Source organism: Cricetulus griseus, chromosome 4, assembly GCF_003668045.3.
Source record: "Cricetulus griseus strain 17A/GY chromosome 4, alternate assembly CriGri-PICRH-1.0, whole genome shotgun sequence".
NCBI classification, from domain to species: Eukaryota; Metazoa; Chordata; class Mammalia; order Rodentia; family Cricetidae; genus Cricetulus; species Cricetulus griseus.
In genome coordinates, this window is record NC_048597.1 from 230,512,454 (window position 1) to 230,531,074 (window position 18,621).

The following is an 18,621-nucleotide window of genomic DNA, read 5'->3' on the forward strand; positions in this document are numbered from 1 at the left end:
CATTTAAGGTGGTCATCAATCTCATAGGGGAAGGACATTTAAGGTAGCCCCTCCACTATTGCTTAGATTCTTAGTTGGGGTCATCTTTGTGGATCTCTGGACATTTCTCTAGTGCTGGATTTCTCTTTAAACCTATAATGGCTGCCTCTATTAAGGTCTCTCTTTCTTGCTCTCCTCCTCTATTCTTCCTTGACTCAGCCTTCCTGATCTCTCATGCTCTGCTCCCACCTCCCTCCCCCTGTGCTCCCAATTTGCTCGGGAGATCTTGTCCCTTTCCCCTTCTCTAGGGGACCATGTGTGTGTCTCCTTTGGGTTCTTCTGTGTTTGTTTGTGGATTATAGGCTGGTAATCCTTGGCTATATGTCTACTATCTACTTAGGAGTAGGGTATGTACTTACTATATTTGTCTTTCTGTGTCTGGGTTACCTCACTGTTTTTTAATCCAGGGATCTGTGACAAGAACTGTTAGAAACATTGGTTTAAATAAAGTTAAAATGTTGTCAAAACTGAAGGCCTTTCAGAGGTTTGAAAAATGACTCCTAGAGAGGGTATATACCGTACATCGGCATCAAGTTTTTTAGCCAGTGCAGTCTTATTCATTGAACATCACATGATTTTCCTGTGGAATTCAGTTTGGACAAGGCTAGGGTAGTGTGAGTACTCTGGCCTTGGAGTTGAAAATCACAAACTCTAATCTATTTAGTTCTCAATTGAGAGCTGAACTTGTGCACACAAATGAGAGTGTGTATGGTCGAAGAATCCCAGCTAGATGCAGGTATCATTCCTTCCAACATTGTCATTTATCACATGTACCTGATTGGGTAAAAGCAGTCTCCTTGTATCATGTGGGTGTCATGTCAATAAGGAGGAGATTGTACAGATTTGTCTAAGAAAGACAGGTAAATTGAAGGTTACAAAGTGCCAGTCTTCTAAGACTGACCATAAAAGCTGGTGTCCATTGATGGAAAGAAGGCTGCACATGACCTTCAGGGCTGGCACAGGGAGGATGGTCCTTGTGAGGGATATATATGTTTCCAGGTGTTTCATCTTCCTCACACCTATTTTTTTAAAGTAAAATTTTATCATATTTGAGGTTTACAACATAGTATTGGGGATATGTAGCAAATGTACAGTACATTAGAACAGATTACTACATCATCTCACACTGTTTTTGTTCAGAGTAAAATTTAAAAAATCTCAGTGTGATTTTACTGCTTTACCTACTGTACTCTAGATTTTCATGCTACATTTCTGTTTTGTATTGTTTGATCTACAATTCATTTCATTATCTTCCCCCTTCTCTACCACCAGGGAGCAAGAGTCAAGTTACATATAAGGGGATATCCATTAGACTGTAAATAAATGGATTTATTAGTACATTCAAACTGCTAAAAGAAACCTGCCAGTCAAGAATACTATATCCAACAAAGTTGCACTTTGGTGATGAAACAAAGCACTTCCCTCAACAAGAAAAAAGCAGAGGAAATACTGAAAGGTCATATATGGTAGTCATGCCTATAATCCAGGCACTGGAGGGGGTGCAGTAAGAGGATTGTATGTTTGAGCACAGTCTAGCATTGACTGCTCCTTGAGACTCGTACCTACTCCCTCCCTACCCACGAGTTGATAAGGAATGGTTCAAACAGAAACCAGAGGATAATTAGTTATGCTTGGCCTGATGGTCCATGGCCTTTTGTGACAGCATGGGGAGGCTGTGTCTGGAAGGTCATAGATTCTAGCCTAAGATACTTAGGTGCAGACCCAACCTGGGGTACATACATACCAAGACTCCATCCCAACGAAAGAGGTAAATTTGTAGTCCAGAATCCCAGTTTGTAATGGTGGTATATAAAATAAATATTTGGTATCTCTAGAATGAAAGCTAAAGGTCAGAATGATGAAAAATTCTATCTACTGAGTTGAGTATATAATACCAAGTATTTATGGCCAAAGTTATGTTTCTGCTAGCTTAAAATAACAGAATTAAATTTTCTTTGTAGATTCAGGAAGCAGAAAGTATTTCTGGTTTTGAAAAGCAACTGAGGAACTTCGATTTTAGGAAGTATCCACTTCTCAGGCCATAGGAAACTTTGCTCTGCTCTTGAAGTGGCGTGTGACAAAAGTCCCCACTGCTACCAGAGGGATGCACATAGTAGAGGATGCTACCAGAATCCCAATGACAGCTAGTGCATATGTGGGGTAATCCTTGGTCACCACATGGCCCTGCAAGAGAGACAGGAGAAACCTTCAGTAGTCTTGACTACTTACTCCAGACTCCATTCCAAAAAGAAGAAAAATGGTGTGAGTTGGTGTTTAGGTTGAATATGAAATACTTTCCCCACACAGACCCAGATGCCTACCTTCTCTAGCTGTGTAGTTCTACTTTGAAAGGTTCTAGCAACGTTGGGAAGTAGGTAATTGGGGGCTGTTGGCTTCCACTCTGCTTTCTGGCCATCAGGGAGTGAAGAAAAACCTCTACCTCACACTCTTGTTGCTGTGATATTCTGCCCAAGTGGTCCCTCTGAAACTATGCCTCCCAAGTCTCTTCCTCCCTGAATTATTGCCAGAATATTGGTCAGTATTTTATAATAAAAGTAGCATGAATGGGAATGGGCCTGTATACCTGCACTGAAACCACTCCACCTTTTGTCTTTTACCTTAGAGGGAACCCTTTCAACATGTAAAGCTCCTTTGAAGGAAGAACCAGCACCTCTACAGGGGTGTCCTCACCATTTAGGGAAAGGCCCACTGGGATGCTGTGGGGTGATGCTTGCTTTCTCTATGCATCATGGTTAAAAAACTCTCAGCCCAGTAGGGCGGTGGTGGTGCACACCTTTAATCCCAGCACTTGGGAGGCAGAGGCAGGCGGATCTCTGTGAGTTCGAGACAGCCTCCAAAGCCACAGAGAAACCCTGTCTCGAAAAACCAAAACAAAACTCACAGCCCAGCTCTGCTGCACTAGACTGAGCATCTGGGAAACATCTCGATGAAGTTCCCATGCTATCACCTGTGACCTCACACCACAGCAACGGTTCCCTGTGTTCTGAAGTGACCTTGTGGGCTCTGCCCTGCAGGAGCATCGGGTACCTGAGTGGCGTCCCAGGCTTGGTACTGTAGCGTTCCTGTGAGGATGTAGTCGCTCAGGTAGAAGACAAAGAGGCTAATGATGAGCACTGGGCTCACAAACGCCCACATGGCCTTCCAGTACCAGTTGAGGCTCCGGCCAGTCATGGCCTGAAGGTCACTTTCAAATCTGTTGGGGCCAAAGGAGAGAGCCTAGGTTTATTCATGTTCTGGAGGGAGGGGCTCCAGTTTGCATACCCTCTGCCCTTAGGAAGATGCTCTTCTGGTCGTTAATGATGTTTGCACATGCTCACAACCCATCTGATCCTTTCCTGGTGTGTGTGTGGGGGTTTGTTGAGGTGAAGGGACAAGGGCCGAGGCTGCCTGAGGGAAGGTGACCAATACAGATTGGGTCATGGGACATCATCTTCCTGGTGTTGGCCTTCAGAGGTCCCCAGGTGTGGACCAGAGGCTATTTCCCAGAGAAGGTGGGAACAGGGTACATGGGGGAGGGGAATGCCAGTCCCCTCAGTCCACAGGGCTAGGGTGGCATTCCCTCTCTGCCCACCCCACTCTGTACACTAGTGATGGTTCCAAGTATTCTTTACTGCTTCTTAGAGATGGTCTCAGAACAGTCACTCTGTGCTTGGAAGGGCCTGGCCTTGGTATGGAAGAGCAGGTAGAGTGGAGCAAGAATTGGGCCTAGACTGCTAGGAGTCCAGTTGAAGAGAAGGGTGGATTATATGAGCAAGGGGAGGTCAAGGTCATAATGGGGAAACACAATCACAGACAGCTGATTTGAGCTTGTGGATGGACAGCTAGGGAGCCGGCATGGAACCAACCTAGGCCCTCTGCAACTGAATGACAGGGATCCCACAAAAGACCAACTTACACAACTAACAGTGGGACCAGACCCTGTCCCTGATGCATGAGCTGGATCTTTGGGACCTATTCCCTGTGGTGGGATACCTTGATGAGGGGGTATGGACCTTGGTGCTGCCTCAACTTGCCATGTTTTGTTGGTTCCCATGGAGAGGCTTTATCTTTTCTGAATGGAGGAGTGGATGGGTAGTCTAAAAGGGAGGGTAAACTGGTTGATCTATAAAATTTAAAAAGTGATGAATAAAAAAATGGGGGCCTGGGGACTCGGAAGGACTCTTCTCCCTCCTTGCAGTATTAAGAAAAGCAAGGTCTTTTCTTAGACTACTGGTTCTCAGCAGGTAGTCCTCAGAACACCAAGGAAAGTGCTAAAAATATAAATTTATACTTTGTCTCAGACCTTTGCAAATACCTAATGAAGGAGGCCCTGTAATCCTCATTTCGTTGGCCCCAGTATGAAAGTTTTTCCACACCACATCTGGAAGACTGAAAACATCTCATAGTTGGACAGGGAACCAGAGCAAAAATCTGACATCTATTAAGCCAAAATTTCTAGCTGGATTTGACATGGTTCTTGGAAACCCTAATGCTTGAGGGATGTTCAGACACTGAGTCCTTAACCTGATAAAATGTGGAAAATGGGAAATGGAAAGAAGCAGTTGGATCCAGGCAAACTGAGGAAGCAAACGGTAACTGAAATCTGAGGGCAAAGCATCTAGAAGGAATGTACCTATTGAGGAAGGGTGATTTTCTTACACTGCAGCTTATCTGCCCCACGTAGAAGGCAGGATCAGGGGGGTCTCCTTACCTCTTTAGCCCATATACATAGCACACAGCTATGATCTCCACCAGCACAATGAGAAGCAGGGACAGTGTGGCTGCATAGTCATTGAAGATGTCAAACCAGTAGTTCCCAGTCTCCATGGTGAACACCATGCCAATGGCACAGCTGATGAGACACACCAGACCTAGAACACAAGACTACTATTGATCTCTCTACCTCTCATCCCATGCAGGAGCCACAGGTCCCTAGATGTGCTTTGGAGGGTAGGTTCGCCCACATGAGCTGTAGAAGCTGGTCTTCAGGGAATGTCAGTTCAGGTCTACAGAGGCCAAGTGTTGAGTAAAGGGTATCCCTTCCAGTGGGTGGTCAGAACATGAAAACTAGTTGGAGCCTTGTTTTACCCTTCCTGGGTATGGAGTTATGGAATTATCAGAGGTAGAGGTGGCTGGCTACAGAGTCCTCCTGACCCCTGGTTGGGTAGGATGATATAGTGAAGTGAATGAGTAGCCATCATGGGCAAAGCTAGTTCCCTTGCTAACAGCCTCACAGTTGAAATGCATGAAGAAGTATGTAGGTGCTCTTACAGTGACATATCAGACAGGATCAGGGACTGACAACTGCTGCTAGCAGCAGCATAGTGCAGCTCACTGACAGGGTTTGAGTGCCAACAGCAAGCCCAGATTATCCTTTCCAATGACTTTCAGAGACAAACTAGTAGCATTAGAGATGAGAGCACGGTGTTCTGGCTGGGTGCTTGTTGCTTGGGGAGGATGCAGAGGGAGCTCCTCCTGGTATGGGACCAGGTCATGTGTCTCCGTGGGAAATGAACAGTTACCCTTTGAGTGCAGGCTGGGCAGCTGTCACTTTCCCAAGGGTTGGTTGACTGCCTCATTTCCCTGGGATGTAGAGTGAGTTCTTAGTTCAGTTCCCAGGGCTGAGTATCATCTTCACTCCTATAGTCCTTCTGGAGTTGCCTTAGAAGCACGGGGCTCCTAATTAAACCTTCCACTGCTTGCCTTGCGTTTCCCCACCCACCCGTGCCCTTCCTCCACTGCCGGGTGTTCTGACCTGAAATGGCCTCCTTGGGAAGGTAGCTGGAGATGACCTTGCTGTCAGTCAGAGGGGTGAGGATGGCCGTTCCTGTTCCTACCATGCTTCCCATACCCAGTGTCAGTAGCATGAAGAAGTAGAGCACTGACCACAGCTGGGACACGTCCATGTTTTTAATGGCCTCAGTGTAGACGATGAAGGCCAGGCCTGTGCCCTGGACAGCCTGTGAATGACAAAATGATACCAGTTACCAGTCTTAAATCTGTTCAATGTGGGACCGTAGAGCTGGCCAATGTTTCCTTTAACTCAGCCCAGGTCCCAAGGTTTACTTGGAATGACTAGAACATAAAATGTGATGAACTTTTCGGCCAGTTCAGAACCCTGCATTCTTCTTCCTGCCCAGCTTACATTTTAGATAAAAAATATTGCAACATTATATTTGGATCTTTGTTTCTATTGCCAGAAATGTGGTGGGGATAACTTAGCAGGGTTGCTTGGTGGTCGGTCATCAACTTGCCTGTATTGATGACCTGCTATGGAAGCTGAGCCTACTGGTTTAATTTATATTTTATGTATGAGTGCTCTGCCTGCATGCCAGAAGAGGGCATCCGATTATATTATGGTGGTTGTGGCTGCTGGGAATTGAACTCAGGTCCTCTGGAAGAGCAGCTAGTGCTCTTAACCTCTGAGCCATCTCTCCAGCCCCAAGCCTTCTAGTTTTGCTTAAAGTCAAATCCTTTTTGACACCAGTAAGGGGTCTTGAGTGGGTGAGTTTAGCTAACCACAGGACTGATAGAAATTAAGCCAAACATACAAGGGTTTACAAAGCCACAGGAAGGTAAGTCACCATGAGCAAGAATAACAAACATCTAGAACATCCCTCTTCAAGGATGGCATGTGTGTCAGATTCAGAAGTGCTATGATGGTTTTCTTTTTGGTTTTGGTATTTTGAAACAGGGTGTGTCTGTGTAACAGCCCAGGCTGGCCTCCAACTCAGAGATCCACCTGCCTCTCCCTCTCAAGTGCCTGGATTAAAATTGTGTGCCACTGCTAGAAAGTTCTACCCTCAAAGTGACTGCATGCAAATAAAGTCTTTATGGGGGGTCACTAAAGTAAAGTAAGGCTTAAAGGGTGGCATCCTAGTCTAATAAGACAACAGACAGTGGTATCACTGATCCTGGAAGCAAACCTTAATCAGAAACCAATCTTCAGAAGTATTAGAATAAGTATCTGTTGGTTTAGCCACCCGATCTCTGACATTTTATTATAGTAACCTGATTGACTAATATACAGATCAGCTTAACCAGTGGTACCAATTATAAGGATACATAAAGTTTTAAATAATAAAGTATATTAAAAGCTGATGTGTGTGTCATTCTTACTACTATTGCAGAGTTTTTTGAAAGTGAGGTTTAATACAAAAAATAAAAACCCAGAGACAAAAGATCAGAGAAGCAAAGCACCCAAATCAGTAGCTCTTACCTGTACCCAGGCTGAGGTCATCCTGCCCTCAAAGTGGCTGGAGACCAAAATGTCTCAGATTGATTATCTTATATACCGAAAGTTCTGGGATTAAAGATGTGTGATCCCAAGTGCTGAGATCACCTTTGTGTGAGCTGTTTCTCTTTTAGACTGGATCAATTTCATGTAGCTCAGTGTGACCTTAAACTAACAGAGATCCATCTGCCTGTCTCCTGAGTCCTGGGATTAAAGGAATGTGCCACCACTGCCTGGCTGCTGGGATTAAAGGTGTGTATCACCACTGCCTAACCTCTATGGCTTGTGGCTAGCTTTGCATTCTGAACCCTCAGACAAGCCTTAATATATCACCACAGTGAGGGGAACCTTTTCACCCAGTTGGGATTTACCCAGCATCCTAAAAGGCTAGACACTCAGAATCATTAAAGATTGGCCTTGAGGCAGTGACTCTGAGTTCATTGTCTCTTGCAAATGAAAATTAAAGGCACAGCCTTTATTAATTATTTCAGAGGGCTGGGCATGGTAATACATGCCTTTAATCCCAGCACTCAGAGGAAGCAGAGGCAGGCAAATCAAGGTCAGCCTGGTCTACAGGGCAAATTTCAGGACAGGGCTACCCACTCAGCTAAGGGTGGTAAAAAAAAACCCTGTATGTCACTCCATGGCTCCAGTTTTGTTACTGACCTTGATTCTATTAGTCATTAGCTGGTCTTGCTACCTTAAGACTTTGCAGGTGTCTCAAGTACTGCTGACATGAACAACTTGTAGCTGTACCACGGCAGATAAGTATCACAACCACCTAGGTGGAATTTTGTTAGGAGAAGCCATCTATCTACACTTGTAATTTAGCTTCATTAGAAGCAAGAATACGTGAAAGAACAATAGTATTCCTCAAGGACTTTGGAAGTGGCAGCCTACCTGCTGTCACTGACTGTCACTGACTTAGATCCCTGTCCCTTCTTTTATCTATTTAGCTTGGTTATCTCATATCCACCCATAAAGTTCTCTTCATCTTAGTGTCCAGGCTTTTCTGTATTAACCCTTAATCTTCATTTTAACACTAGCCTCTGTTCTCACTAAACATATGTGGCAAACTTGCTGCCTTCAGAGAGCTAGCTCCTTTGTCATGTGAGCCAGTCTTTCTAACAGGGTCAGGGGTAAGAGTTTTCTAGAGTAGTCCCTTATTCTCCTGCCTATGGTCACTATTATAATAGCTATGTCTAAAGTGTTAAAAAAATTAGTAATAAATAGAAATAGGAATGGACATCATTGAAGGAGAAAAAGTGTAATAAATGACAATGAGAAATCGATGAAACAGTCAATTGAGAGTTAAATACTAGATTTGATGCTACTGAAGAGAGAAATAAGTGAACTGGGAGATACATACCCAGTTGTATCTAAGAGACAGGGAAATATATAACAGCACAAATAGAAATCAACTAACCTGAAAAGGTGAATCAAAGAGATTTATAGTATACAAATTTTAAGATAGAAAGTTCCAATTGGGGCAGTGCAAGGGAAAGGCAGTGTTTGAGAAAAGATTTTTGAGTTTTCCAAATTTTTAAGAAACATGGTCCATAGATCAGAAAACCTAACATCACTTAGGTCTAGATTGGATAAGTAAAGCTACATGCATATCATTGGGACAGCCAAAGACAAAGGGGAGATCATGACAGGATTCAGACAGAACTGCTTGCTAACAAAGAATTTCAACAACAATGGAAGGCAGAAGGCAAATACAGCATTGAAAATCATTGTTAACCTGAATTTTTTACTTGGGGGCCATATACAGATATTTACATATAACTAAACATGGACATATTTACTGTTGAGAAAATGTCTCTGAAGGAAGATATTTTAAAGGAGGATCCACAAACCCTAAAGGCTGCAATGCAAAAAGGAATGGTAAGTAAAATGGCAAACATGTAGGTAAATATAAATTTCATAAGGTTAAAAAAAGTCCAACCTAAGGCCTATAAATTGGATATGGATTATCCTCATCCTCATTGGTAAGTCAAATGTTGTCTAACTTTTGAGTTTGAGTTTACATGGAAATTTCTCAAAAAGATATCAGGGCAGGCTAAGTGGGTAAAGGCTTCTGCTACCAAAGCCTGACAACCTGAGTTTGATTCCTGGGGTCCTGGGAGGGAGAAGTTCAAGTCTTCAACTTGTCCTTTGACTTTGGGAACATGTGCACACCCCTCCCCCGTAAGTGTTTCAAAATGAGAAACGAGGAGAGTGTAAAGAGAAGGAAGGGAAGTCTCCCGGGTTTAAAAGCAAAAATGGAATGTTGGCGAGAACAGTGAGCAAGCATAGAAGATTGAGGCATTAAGGCCTGTGATGTGATGTGTACCATGCCCTGGGCTGATGCAGTGGAACCTGGACCTGAACAACCACAGGAAAGTGTTTCCTTCCCTATGAGGTAACCTGGAATGTCTCCACAGATTTAACAAAGTCTCTAAAATCCTGTCTAATCAAACAAAAAATTTAACCAATTTTCAAATTGTTGTTTGTGGCAACCAGAGCTAAAGGTTGTCTATAGTCCATATTCTTAAAGAGTATTCTCTAAAAGTAATCTCTTAAGAATGTATTTAAATACAGAAATGACACAAATAGGCCCACTCTCAATTCCATTTCCATTGTTGTTGGAGTCTTAGTGTAGTAAAGAAAAGGAAATAAGGTATAAACATTTAAAAGAAAAATATAGCTGGCTAGGATAGTGAATGTCTGTATTCTCAACACTTGAAAGATGGAGGCAGGAGTATGATGAGTTCAAGACCAGCCTGAACTATGAGATCCTTTCCAAAAAGGAACAGGAAGAGAGAGTGGTATTCCAATCAAATGGGATAAGGAAACAAGCAGACATTGCTATCCTAATATCTGAGAAAATAGACTTCTAATTAGCGCTAGTCAGAAGAGAAAGAATGACACTCCATTCCAATTAAGGGAACAATTAACCAAGAAGACATTATCCCAAATATATATGTGCCAAACTCTGGTGAGTCCAATTTCATAAACTGTACTACAATTAAAGACACAGATTAACATCAAACCATAAATAGTAGGTGATCTGATAACTATAACTTTCCGCCAGCTGCCTGGGTTCCGTTGCCGCTTTAGGGCCCCTAAATAACACACAGAGTCTTATATTAGTTATAATGCTGCTGGCCAATGGCTAGGATTTCTTATTTGCTAGCTCAATCTTTTTTTTTAAGATTTTATTTATTATGTATACAACATTCTGCTTCCATGTATATCTGCACACCAGAAGAGGGCACCAGATCTCATAACGGATGGTTGTGAGCCACCATGTGGTTGCTGGGAATTGAACTCAGGACCTCTTGAAGAGCAGTCAGTGCTCTTAACCTCTGAGCCATCTCTCCAGCCCGCTACTTCAGTCTTAATTATCAACCATATCTACTAATTTATATATTTTTATAAGGACTTAACTTACCAAGGACGCCAGCCTTATTCATCCTCTCTTCCTGGGATCACATGGTGACTCTCCTCTTTACTATATTTCCCAGAATCCTCCTCCTCTCCTAGTCCCACCTAACTTGCTTCCCTATTGGCCAACAGTGCTTTATTTATCAACCAGTAAGATAAACATATACTCCCCCCATCATGATCTCAATACGCACTTTCTACAATAAAGTCATCTGGACAAAGAGTAAGCAAAGAAACATCATAATTAAATACTATCATACATCAAATGGTCTTAAGATTCCTACAGAATATTCCATCCAAACTCCAAAGAATATACATTCTACTCAGCGGCACATATAAGCTACTCTAAAATAGAACACAACCTGGAACACAAAACAAAACTTAACCAAATTCAGGAAGATTGAACTAACTGCATATCCCATCTGATCATTATGTAATAAAACAAAATTGACAGCAGACAAATCACTAGTAAGTGCACAAACTCATGGAGATTTAACAACTCATGACTGAATAATGAATAGGTCCAAGACAAATCAAAAAATTAAAAAATTAAATCATGGGGAAAAGTTAGAGCTCTAAGTGCCAAAATTATAGCACAAATAAATGACTTAATGACAAAACTCGGAAATTTTGAAAACATAATCTTAATTACTTTTCTATTGTCATGAAAAGACATCATGACCAAGGCAACCTATAAAAGAAAGTGTTTAGTTTGGATGTCACAACTGCAATGGGTTAGAGTCCATGACCATCATGAGGGAAACATGGAGGCAGGCAGTCATGGCTCTGGAGCAGTAGCTAAGAGTTTACACATTGATCCACAGCATAAGACACAGATAGCTCACTGGGAATGGCCTGGGCTTTTGAAACCTCAAAGCCTTCCCCCAGTGACACACCTTTAACAAAGCCACACCTTCTGTGTAAACTATAAATTTTGCATTTCTTTTTTGCCTCACTTGCTCTTTTTTTTTTTCAAGACCTGCATAAGACTGATCACTAACCATGCAACAGAGTCAATATAAGACTGTCTTGAGATCACCAACAAAATGAGTGGAACACTCTTCAGTTTAGCCTCAGACAGGTTCTTAGGACTAGGGTAAAAAGCAGCCACGTTCTTGGCCAAATATCATTAGAATGGTCTCTAGCCTGGTTGTTAATATTGTTCCCCTCTGAAACCTCTTGAGCTGAGACTCCATGGTCCACATTGATCTCAGCACTATTTGTCCTCCAAGCACCTACTGGGATGGTCCATTGAGCCCCATCTAACAAAGTTCAATTATTTGCTTAGTATAAAGTCCCACAGTCTTCCAAGTTCCTCAAAACACCACGCACACATGTGCGCACACATACTTGCGCAGGCGCGCACACACACACACACACAACCATCATGGCCAGCCTGTCACAATAGCCTACTCCATAGTACCAAGTCTTAGTTACTTTTGTATTGTGACAAAACACCATGATGAAGGCAACCTATAAAAGAAAGTGTTTAATTTTGAGCTTATAGTTTCAGAGAGTGAAACTGAGAAGCTTCTGTGAGGCAAAGGACACAGTCAGTAAGACAAAACAACAGCCCACAGAATGTGAAAAGATATTCACCAACTCCACATCTGACAGAGGGCTGATCTCCAAAATATACAAAGAACTCAAGAAGCTATTCTTCAAAACACCAAACAATCCAATTAAAAAATGGGGTACAGAACTAAATAGACAATTCTCAATAAAGGAATCTAAAATGGCTGAAAGACACAAAGTGTTCAACATCCTTAGCCATCGGGGAAATGCAAATCAAAACAACGCTGAGATACCATCTTACTCCTGTCAGAATGGCTAAAATCAAAAACACCAATGACAGTTTATGCTGGAGAGGATGTGGAGAAAGGGGAACACTCCTCCACTGCTGGTGGGAGTGCCAACTTGTACAGCCACTTTGGAAATCAGTATGGCGACTCCTCAAGAAAATAGGAATGAGTCTACCACAAGATCCAGCAATTCCACTCCTAGGCATATACCCAAAAGAAGCACATTCACACAACAAGGACATCTGTTCAACGATGTTCGTAACAGCACTATTTGTATTAGCCAGAAACTGGAAGCAGCCTAGATGCTCCTCAACCAAAGAATGGATGGAGAAAATGTGGTACATTTACACAACGGAGTACTACTCAGCAGAAAAAAAAAACAATGGAATCTTGAAATTTGCAGGAAAATGGATGGAACTCGAAGAAACCATTCTGAATGAGGTAACCCAATCACACAAAGACAAACATGATATGTACTCACTCATATAGATTTTAGACATATTTTAGACATAGAGTAAGGGATTACCATCCTACAATCCACACTGCCAGAGAAACTAGTAAACAAGGAGGACCCTAAAAGAGACAAACTTTGTCCCCTGGAGAAGGGGAAAGGGTCACCATCCCCTGAGCAAATTGAGAGCATGGGAAGAGGGGGAGGAAGCTACGAGAGTGAGAAGGGAAGTAAAGGAAGGTGGCAGACATCATGAGGAAGCAGAAAGGTTGAGTCAGGTGTAGATTAGAAGAAAGGACATATAGGATTTTAGTTTGGGGGGCGTGGTAGGGGAGGAAGGGAGGGAGAAGGGAACTGGGATTGTCATGTAATTCAATCTTGTTTGTAATTCAAATATATAAAAAAAGATTAGCAGTTTTAAGCACCATATATATGTATAAATAAATGAAGAGTCTATGAGTATCATGGCAGTAGGGAGGCAGGCATAGTGCTGGGGCAGTAGTTAACATCTTGATCCAGAAGCATTTCGCAGACAGCAAATGGTGAATGGCATACAGTTTTGAAACCTCAAAGCCTGCTTCCAGTGACACACCTCTTTCTCAAGCAGTTTTACCAGCTGGAGCCAAGCATTCAAATATGTGAGCCTATGGGGCCAGTCTCATTCTAAATACCATATTATGAATGTTTTGTTTGCTTTATTATTTATGAAAACTACTATGTTACTTTTCTTATCAGTGTGAAAAAAATCACCACCAAAACAACTGAAGGGAAGGAAGATATACTTTGCCTCACAGATTGGAAGGGTTCACAGTCCATGGTTGCTTGGGCCCCATGCTCTTGGGTAGAACGTGCCTTTGGAATATTTCCTCTGTTTCTTGACATAAAATAAGAGGAAAAGGAATACAGAATGAATGAGAATGGCCCCCAGAGTCTCATATATTTGAATGTGTGGCATCCAGTTGATGGAATTGTTTGTGAAGAATTGGGAGATGTGGCCTCATGAGAGGAGGTGTGTCACTGGGCTAGACTTTGAGGTTCAAAATCCCATGCCATTTCCAGATAGTGCTGTCTCTGTCTCTCTCTCTGCCTTGTGCCTGTGGATCAAGATGGAAGCTTTTGGCTATTGCTCCTGTGCCATGCCTGCCTGCTACTATGCTCCCTTCTGTTATAATCACAGACTCTTAACTTTCTGGTGCTGAATCTCAATGAATTCATTTATAAATTGCCTTGGTCATGGTGTCTCTTCACTGCAAAATCAACTAAGACACATAACAAATATGGAAATTCATAAGAATTCATTGAGACACTATTTTAAAAAGGTAGGACATAATTAGGCAATCTAAGACTAATAAAAATAGTCTGACATATCCATGGAAAGAATTTAGTTGGATGATATGAAATGCCTAATGTGATGAGCATAGTAAAAAAGCTTTTTAGACCTGTAAAAATAGCTTAGTCAAGAACTCCACTACACCCAAGGTTGCACCTGATAACCAGAACCTAGTGACATCACTTAAGATAACCAGACACACAACTACAACTCCACAACGCCCACCTGACAGCATATAAGCAGAGACCTAGAGCAATGCAGTGCTCTGTGCATTTTCAGGACTGCTGGAAACACTGGAGAGATGCTACATTGGTCTGGAGAGTCTCCCCCAGGATCCTGACCCTCGAACCAGAGACTACTATGAGACTAGACCCATATCTTGGCTAAGATGTGTTGCATAGGTGAGCAGCCTTGGGAAGATAAGCTTAGGAGTATAGTTAGGAACACAGAATGTGAACCTCATGTGATGATCTTCAGCATAATAAAATATACCATTTGTTAGACCAACTACATGAACCTACTTTCTTGCTCCTGACACCTAAGGAGAGCAAATTTCAATCAAAAGCCGCAAATCAAGTGATATTAAGGCCCCCAGTTAAATTAAAGAATTAACATAGTTCTAATAAAAATCTCTTGAAAATCTCTTAAGGAATTTCACCCCCAATAAAACTTGTGAAAGTGATGCTAAATTTAAAGTAAAAATAAATAAAATCCCCTAATGTAACAGAAATAATTCTATGAAAATAAAGTAAAAATAAATAAAATCCCCTAATGTAACAGAAATAATTCTATGAAAATAAGAGAGATTTGAATGACAAATCTTTTTAAAAGTCTTTAGCAAGAGGGATGAGTATAGTTATGTGAAAATACAAGATATTATACAGAATGAGTGAGAGTATTTAGGAATTTTCTCAAAATTAAGCTGTTGACTGAGAAAACTATCTTCTAGAACCACTGCTACATAAAATAGATGCCACTAAGCATATGTATGGTAGGTAATAACAATCAAGGTTCTTGCCTATGTTTGAGTAGGGAAATGTTGGGAAGCTAACTTAGGAGACTTAGACTTTCATCTTGAACTTTTTCTTTAAAATCTTGCCATATCTCCCAGGGTAACCTCATAATAAACTCCTGCCTCAACCAACTACAGTAATCATAGGAATACAATTCAATGAGGGCCATGGACAGACACACACACGTGCACACACACACACACACACACACACACACACACACACACACACACACACACACACACAAGAACCTCCCAATGACAAGTTTGTAGTATTTATTTGTGATACGATTGTGTGTGTGTGTGTGTGTGTGTGTGTGTGTGTGTGTGTCTGTGACCTTATCCTTTTCCTTTCCCAAGTTTTTGAAATTTCAAAAAGAGATGAGGAAAAGGAGGGAAAACTCAGACTTTAGGAGAACTTTCAGATGAAAAGGATTCCCAGTAGCAGCTGGGAGAGCAGGAGTCCAGTCTCTCTGATCACTGTTGCAGGGGAAACAATCCAGTTTCCTGTCTTCATGGACTGGAGGAGAGAGGCAGTCCCCACCCTTTCCAGGCCTCTTACCGTGTTCAGCTCTGACTCCAAGCTGCAGTTTCTAATGTGCGGGAACACGTCACTGTACTTGCTTGGGTAGGTAGATGCCAGGTAGTCCTTCACTTCCTCCAGGTTGTTGGCTGTCAGAAAGCCATCTTCAAGGTCGAAAGAATTGGTCAGCAGCAGAATCACCCTGCAGAGCAGACCATCATCTTGACATTCATGACTAAAAGGCCATTGGCTCTAAAACCTGGGAGGAAATGTGGGCAGCCTCTTCCCTCCGCCCTCTGCCCAGGGAGGGAAGTTGACAGGAAGGGCAACTCTGGATGTCTGTGCAGAAGAGATGAGGACAAAAACTCCCTCCCAACAGGCTACTTGACATCTGGATAAGTGGCCTCTGATGAGACTGGGTGGGATGCTGGAAGTATTCAATATTTTATAACCAGATTAGTACCCATTGTTGGTGACAGCACTTGAATGTAGCTAATGCTATTGAGGAACTGCTTAGAAAGAAAGTTAGAATCACTTAAATATACTTACTTATTTTGACACAAGGTCTCAACTATGCAACCTTGGCTGTCTTGGAATTTGTTATGTAGACCAGGCTAGCCTCAAACTTAGAGATTCACTTCCCTCTGCCTCCAGAATGGTGAGATTAAAGGCATGCACCACTACATTTGGCTTAGAATTATTAAACTTAATTTTATATCACAGTGCAAACTAAATGATTTGCATGTATACTGACTTCCATTAATTTCAGTTCTGGTTTAGAGATGGCTACTTATGTAAGTGACCTCCCTACTGGACATCTTAGCATCTGAGAGATTGTCTTCTGTTTTGAGGGACGCCAAAGACAGTAAACTGTAGTCTCTGAGACTTGACTAGAGAGGTCTTGCTTACACTTGAGATTAGGAATGGGACCAAAAACACTGGCTTTTTTTTCTGAATGCCCCTTTCTGCTAAGTGCAATGACTACTAAACTGCCTATTCCCTACTTTTTGGGCCCTCAGAGTCTAATGCTGGTAGAAAGCAACAATTAGGTAGTTGAGAAAAGAGAACTGAACCACACATTGTAGATCTCAATACTTGTGTATACCCTTGACTCCTGAGATCCCAAGTCCTTCCCAGTCACCCTTCCAGCTCAGCAATTTGGAGCTTTGCCTTCCTTCTCAAGGCCCAAGATTCTGAGGGACAACTCAGACTCACTTGTTTAAGCAGTTTTCATAGTTGAAGGTGGCCTTGAAGCCATAGATGGAGAAGGTCACAATGCTGGAAAATATGGCAGTGGTACTATTGATGATAGACACAATGATGGCATGCTTCTGGCAGTTGTTGGAGGGTTCATTGTAGCTGGCAAAGGCAATCAGGCCACCACACCCTAAGCCCAGTGAGAAGAAGATCTGCGTGGCTGCATTGATCCAGGCCTTGGGGTTGGCTAGTTGCTCAATCTAGAAGGCCAATAAGGATAGGACTGAAGAATCTTGGGTTCTAATTTAAGAATCCCTCTCCCAGGAGAAGTAGGCCCAAAGAGGGGGAAAGTTACTCCCAAGTTCTCCAGCTCTGGGCTATGTACAGTGTATTTCTTGGCAGGTGGACCACATCACTAAACCTCATTAAAGTTACCCACCTCTCCCAAGGGAATTTAAGAGTTAAAGAAAGCACTGTTAAACATTGTCAAAGCACTATTAATGTATGTTTAAGTCACTGTTAATGTTTTTGAGACGCTTTTATCATAGGCGCCCCTTAATGTTCACTATTTGCTTAAATAAACTAATATGTTAAGACTAGGAGTGATCTAATCCCTGATTTAAAAAATACTAGGCCATTCCCAGATTCCCCACTCTCTTCAACAAACCATCCAGAATGCCCTCATGCTGTGTACACTCTAGGGAAGCCTTGAGGAAGATACACTGTTTCAAAACTACTTGCATCCAAAGCATATCACTAATCTATTTTCATCTATGTCAGAGGGAAAATATTTTCCCTGTTGGCCAAGAAGGCCCGTTGGGACTGGAGAGATGGCTCAGCAGTTAAGAGCATTGGCTGCTTTTCCAGAGGATCTGGGTTCAATTCTTAACACCCACATGGAAGTTCACAGTTGTAATTCCCTTCCAGAGGACCCAACACCCTCACACAGACACACAGGCAGGCAAAACACCGGTGCACACAAAATAAAGATTTAACATTTTCTACTCCTTTGTTTCGGGGAGGCAGCCTGTTATTGGTGCAAACACAGTACTTCTATTGCACAGTAACTGTCATGATTGATGCAAACATATGTTCTTTCTCTGCCTGTATAAACTGGTGCGTGGCTCAGCTTTTGAGTTATCTGTGTTGCTCTTTGGTTATGCAGCATTTGACCTCATAAAAGCCTCTTGTATGAAGTTTTCTTGCCTATTGTTGTGTAGCTATTTCCTCCCAATGAAACATTTCCTCGTGAAGGGTGGCTTGTTAAAGATTCAGTTAGCTGGACAGTGCCGTGGAGCACTCCTTTAATCTCAGCACTCGGGAGGCAGAGGCAGGTGGATCTCTATGAGTTCAAGGCCAGCCTGGTCTACAGAGTGAGTTCTAGGACATCCATGGCTAAACAGAGAAACTCTGTCTCAAAATAAGCAAAAAGATTCAAGAAGTTAAAGAAACTGATAGTTCTCATGAGGCTCCTGAAATTTATCAGATTCCTAAGGCCACTCCCTAAGATTGTTTAAGTGAGAACAACTGTGGCAGAAAGAGACAAGCAGTGCAGAATGCTCTGGGAATGTAGCTTTTATGCATCATTGCCTATGCTGGGGTGG

The 18,621-nt window shown here is 42.3% G+C and overlaps 1 protein-coding gene across 1 annotated transcript in view; it reads right to left on the reverse strand.

Annotated features, from left to right (window-relative positions):
* Window positions 1-1,104: 1,104 nt before the first annotated feature.
* Window positions 1,105-18,621, reverse strand: part of LOC100759829 (sodium- and chloride-dependent transporter XTRP3B) — a 29,045-nt gene continuing 11,528 nt past the window's right edge. The window contains exons 6-11 of the mRNA XM_035444094.1: window positions 17,036-17,277; window positions 15,860-16,022; window positions 5,795-5,999; window positions 4,751-4,910; window positions 3,088-3,253; window positions 1,105-2,223 (exon numbers count right to left, since the gene is read on the reverse strand). Of these exons, the coding sequence (XP_035299985.1) occupies window positions 2,074-2,223; window positions 3,088-3,253; window positions 4,751-4,910; window positions 5,795-5,999; window positions 15,860-16,022; window positions 17,036-17,277 (1,086 nt within the window). The 3' untranslated portion in view covers window positions 1,105-2,073. The remainder of the gene's footprint in view (window positions 2,224-3,087; window positions 3,254-4,750; window positions 4,911-5,794; window positions 6,000-15,859; window positions 16,023-17,035; window positions 17,278-18,621) is intronic.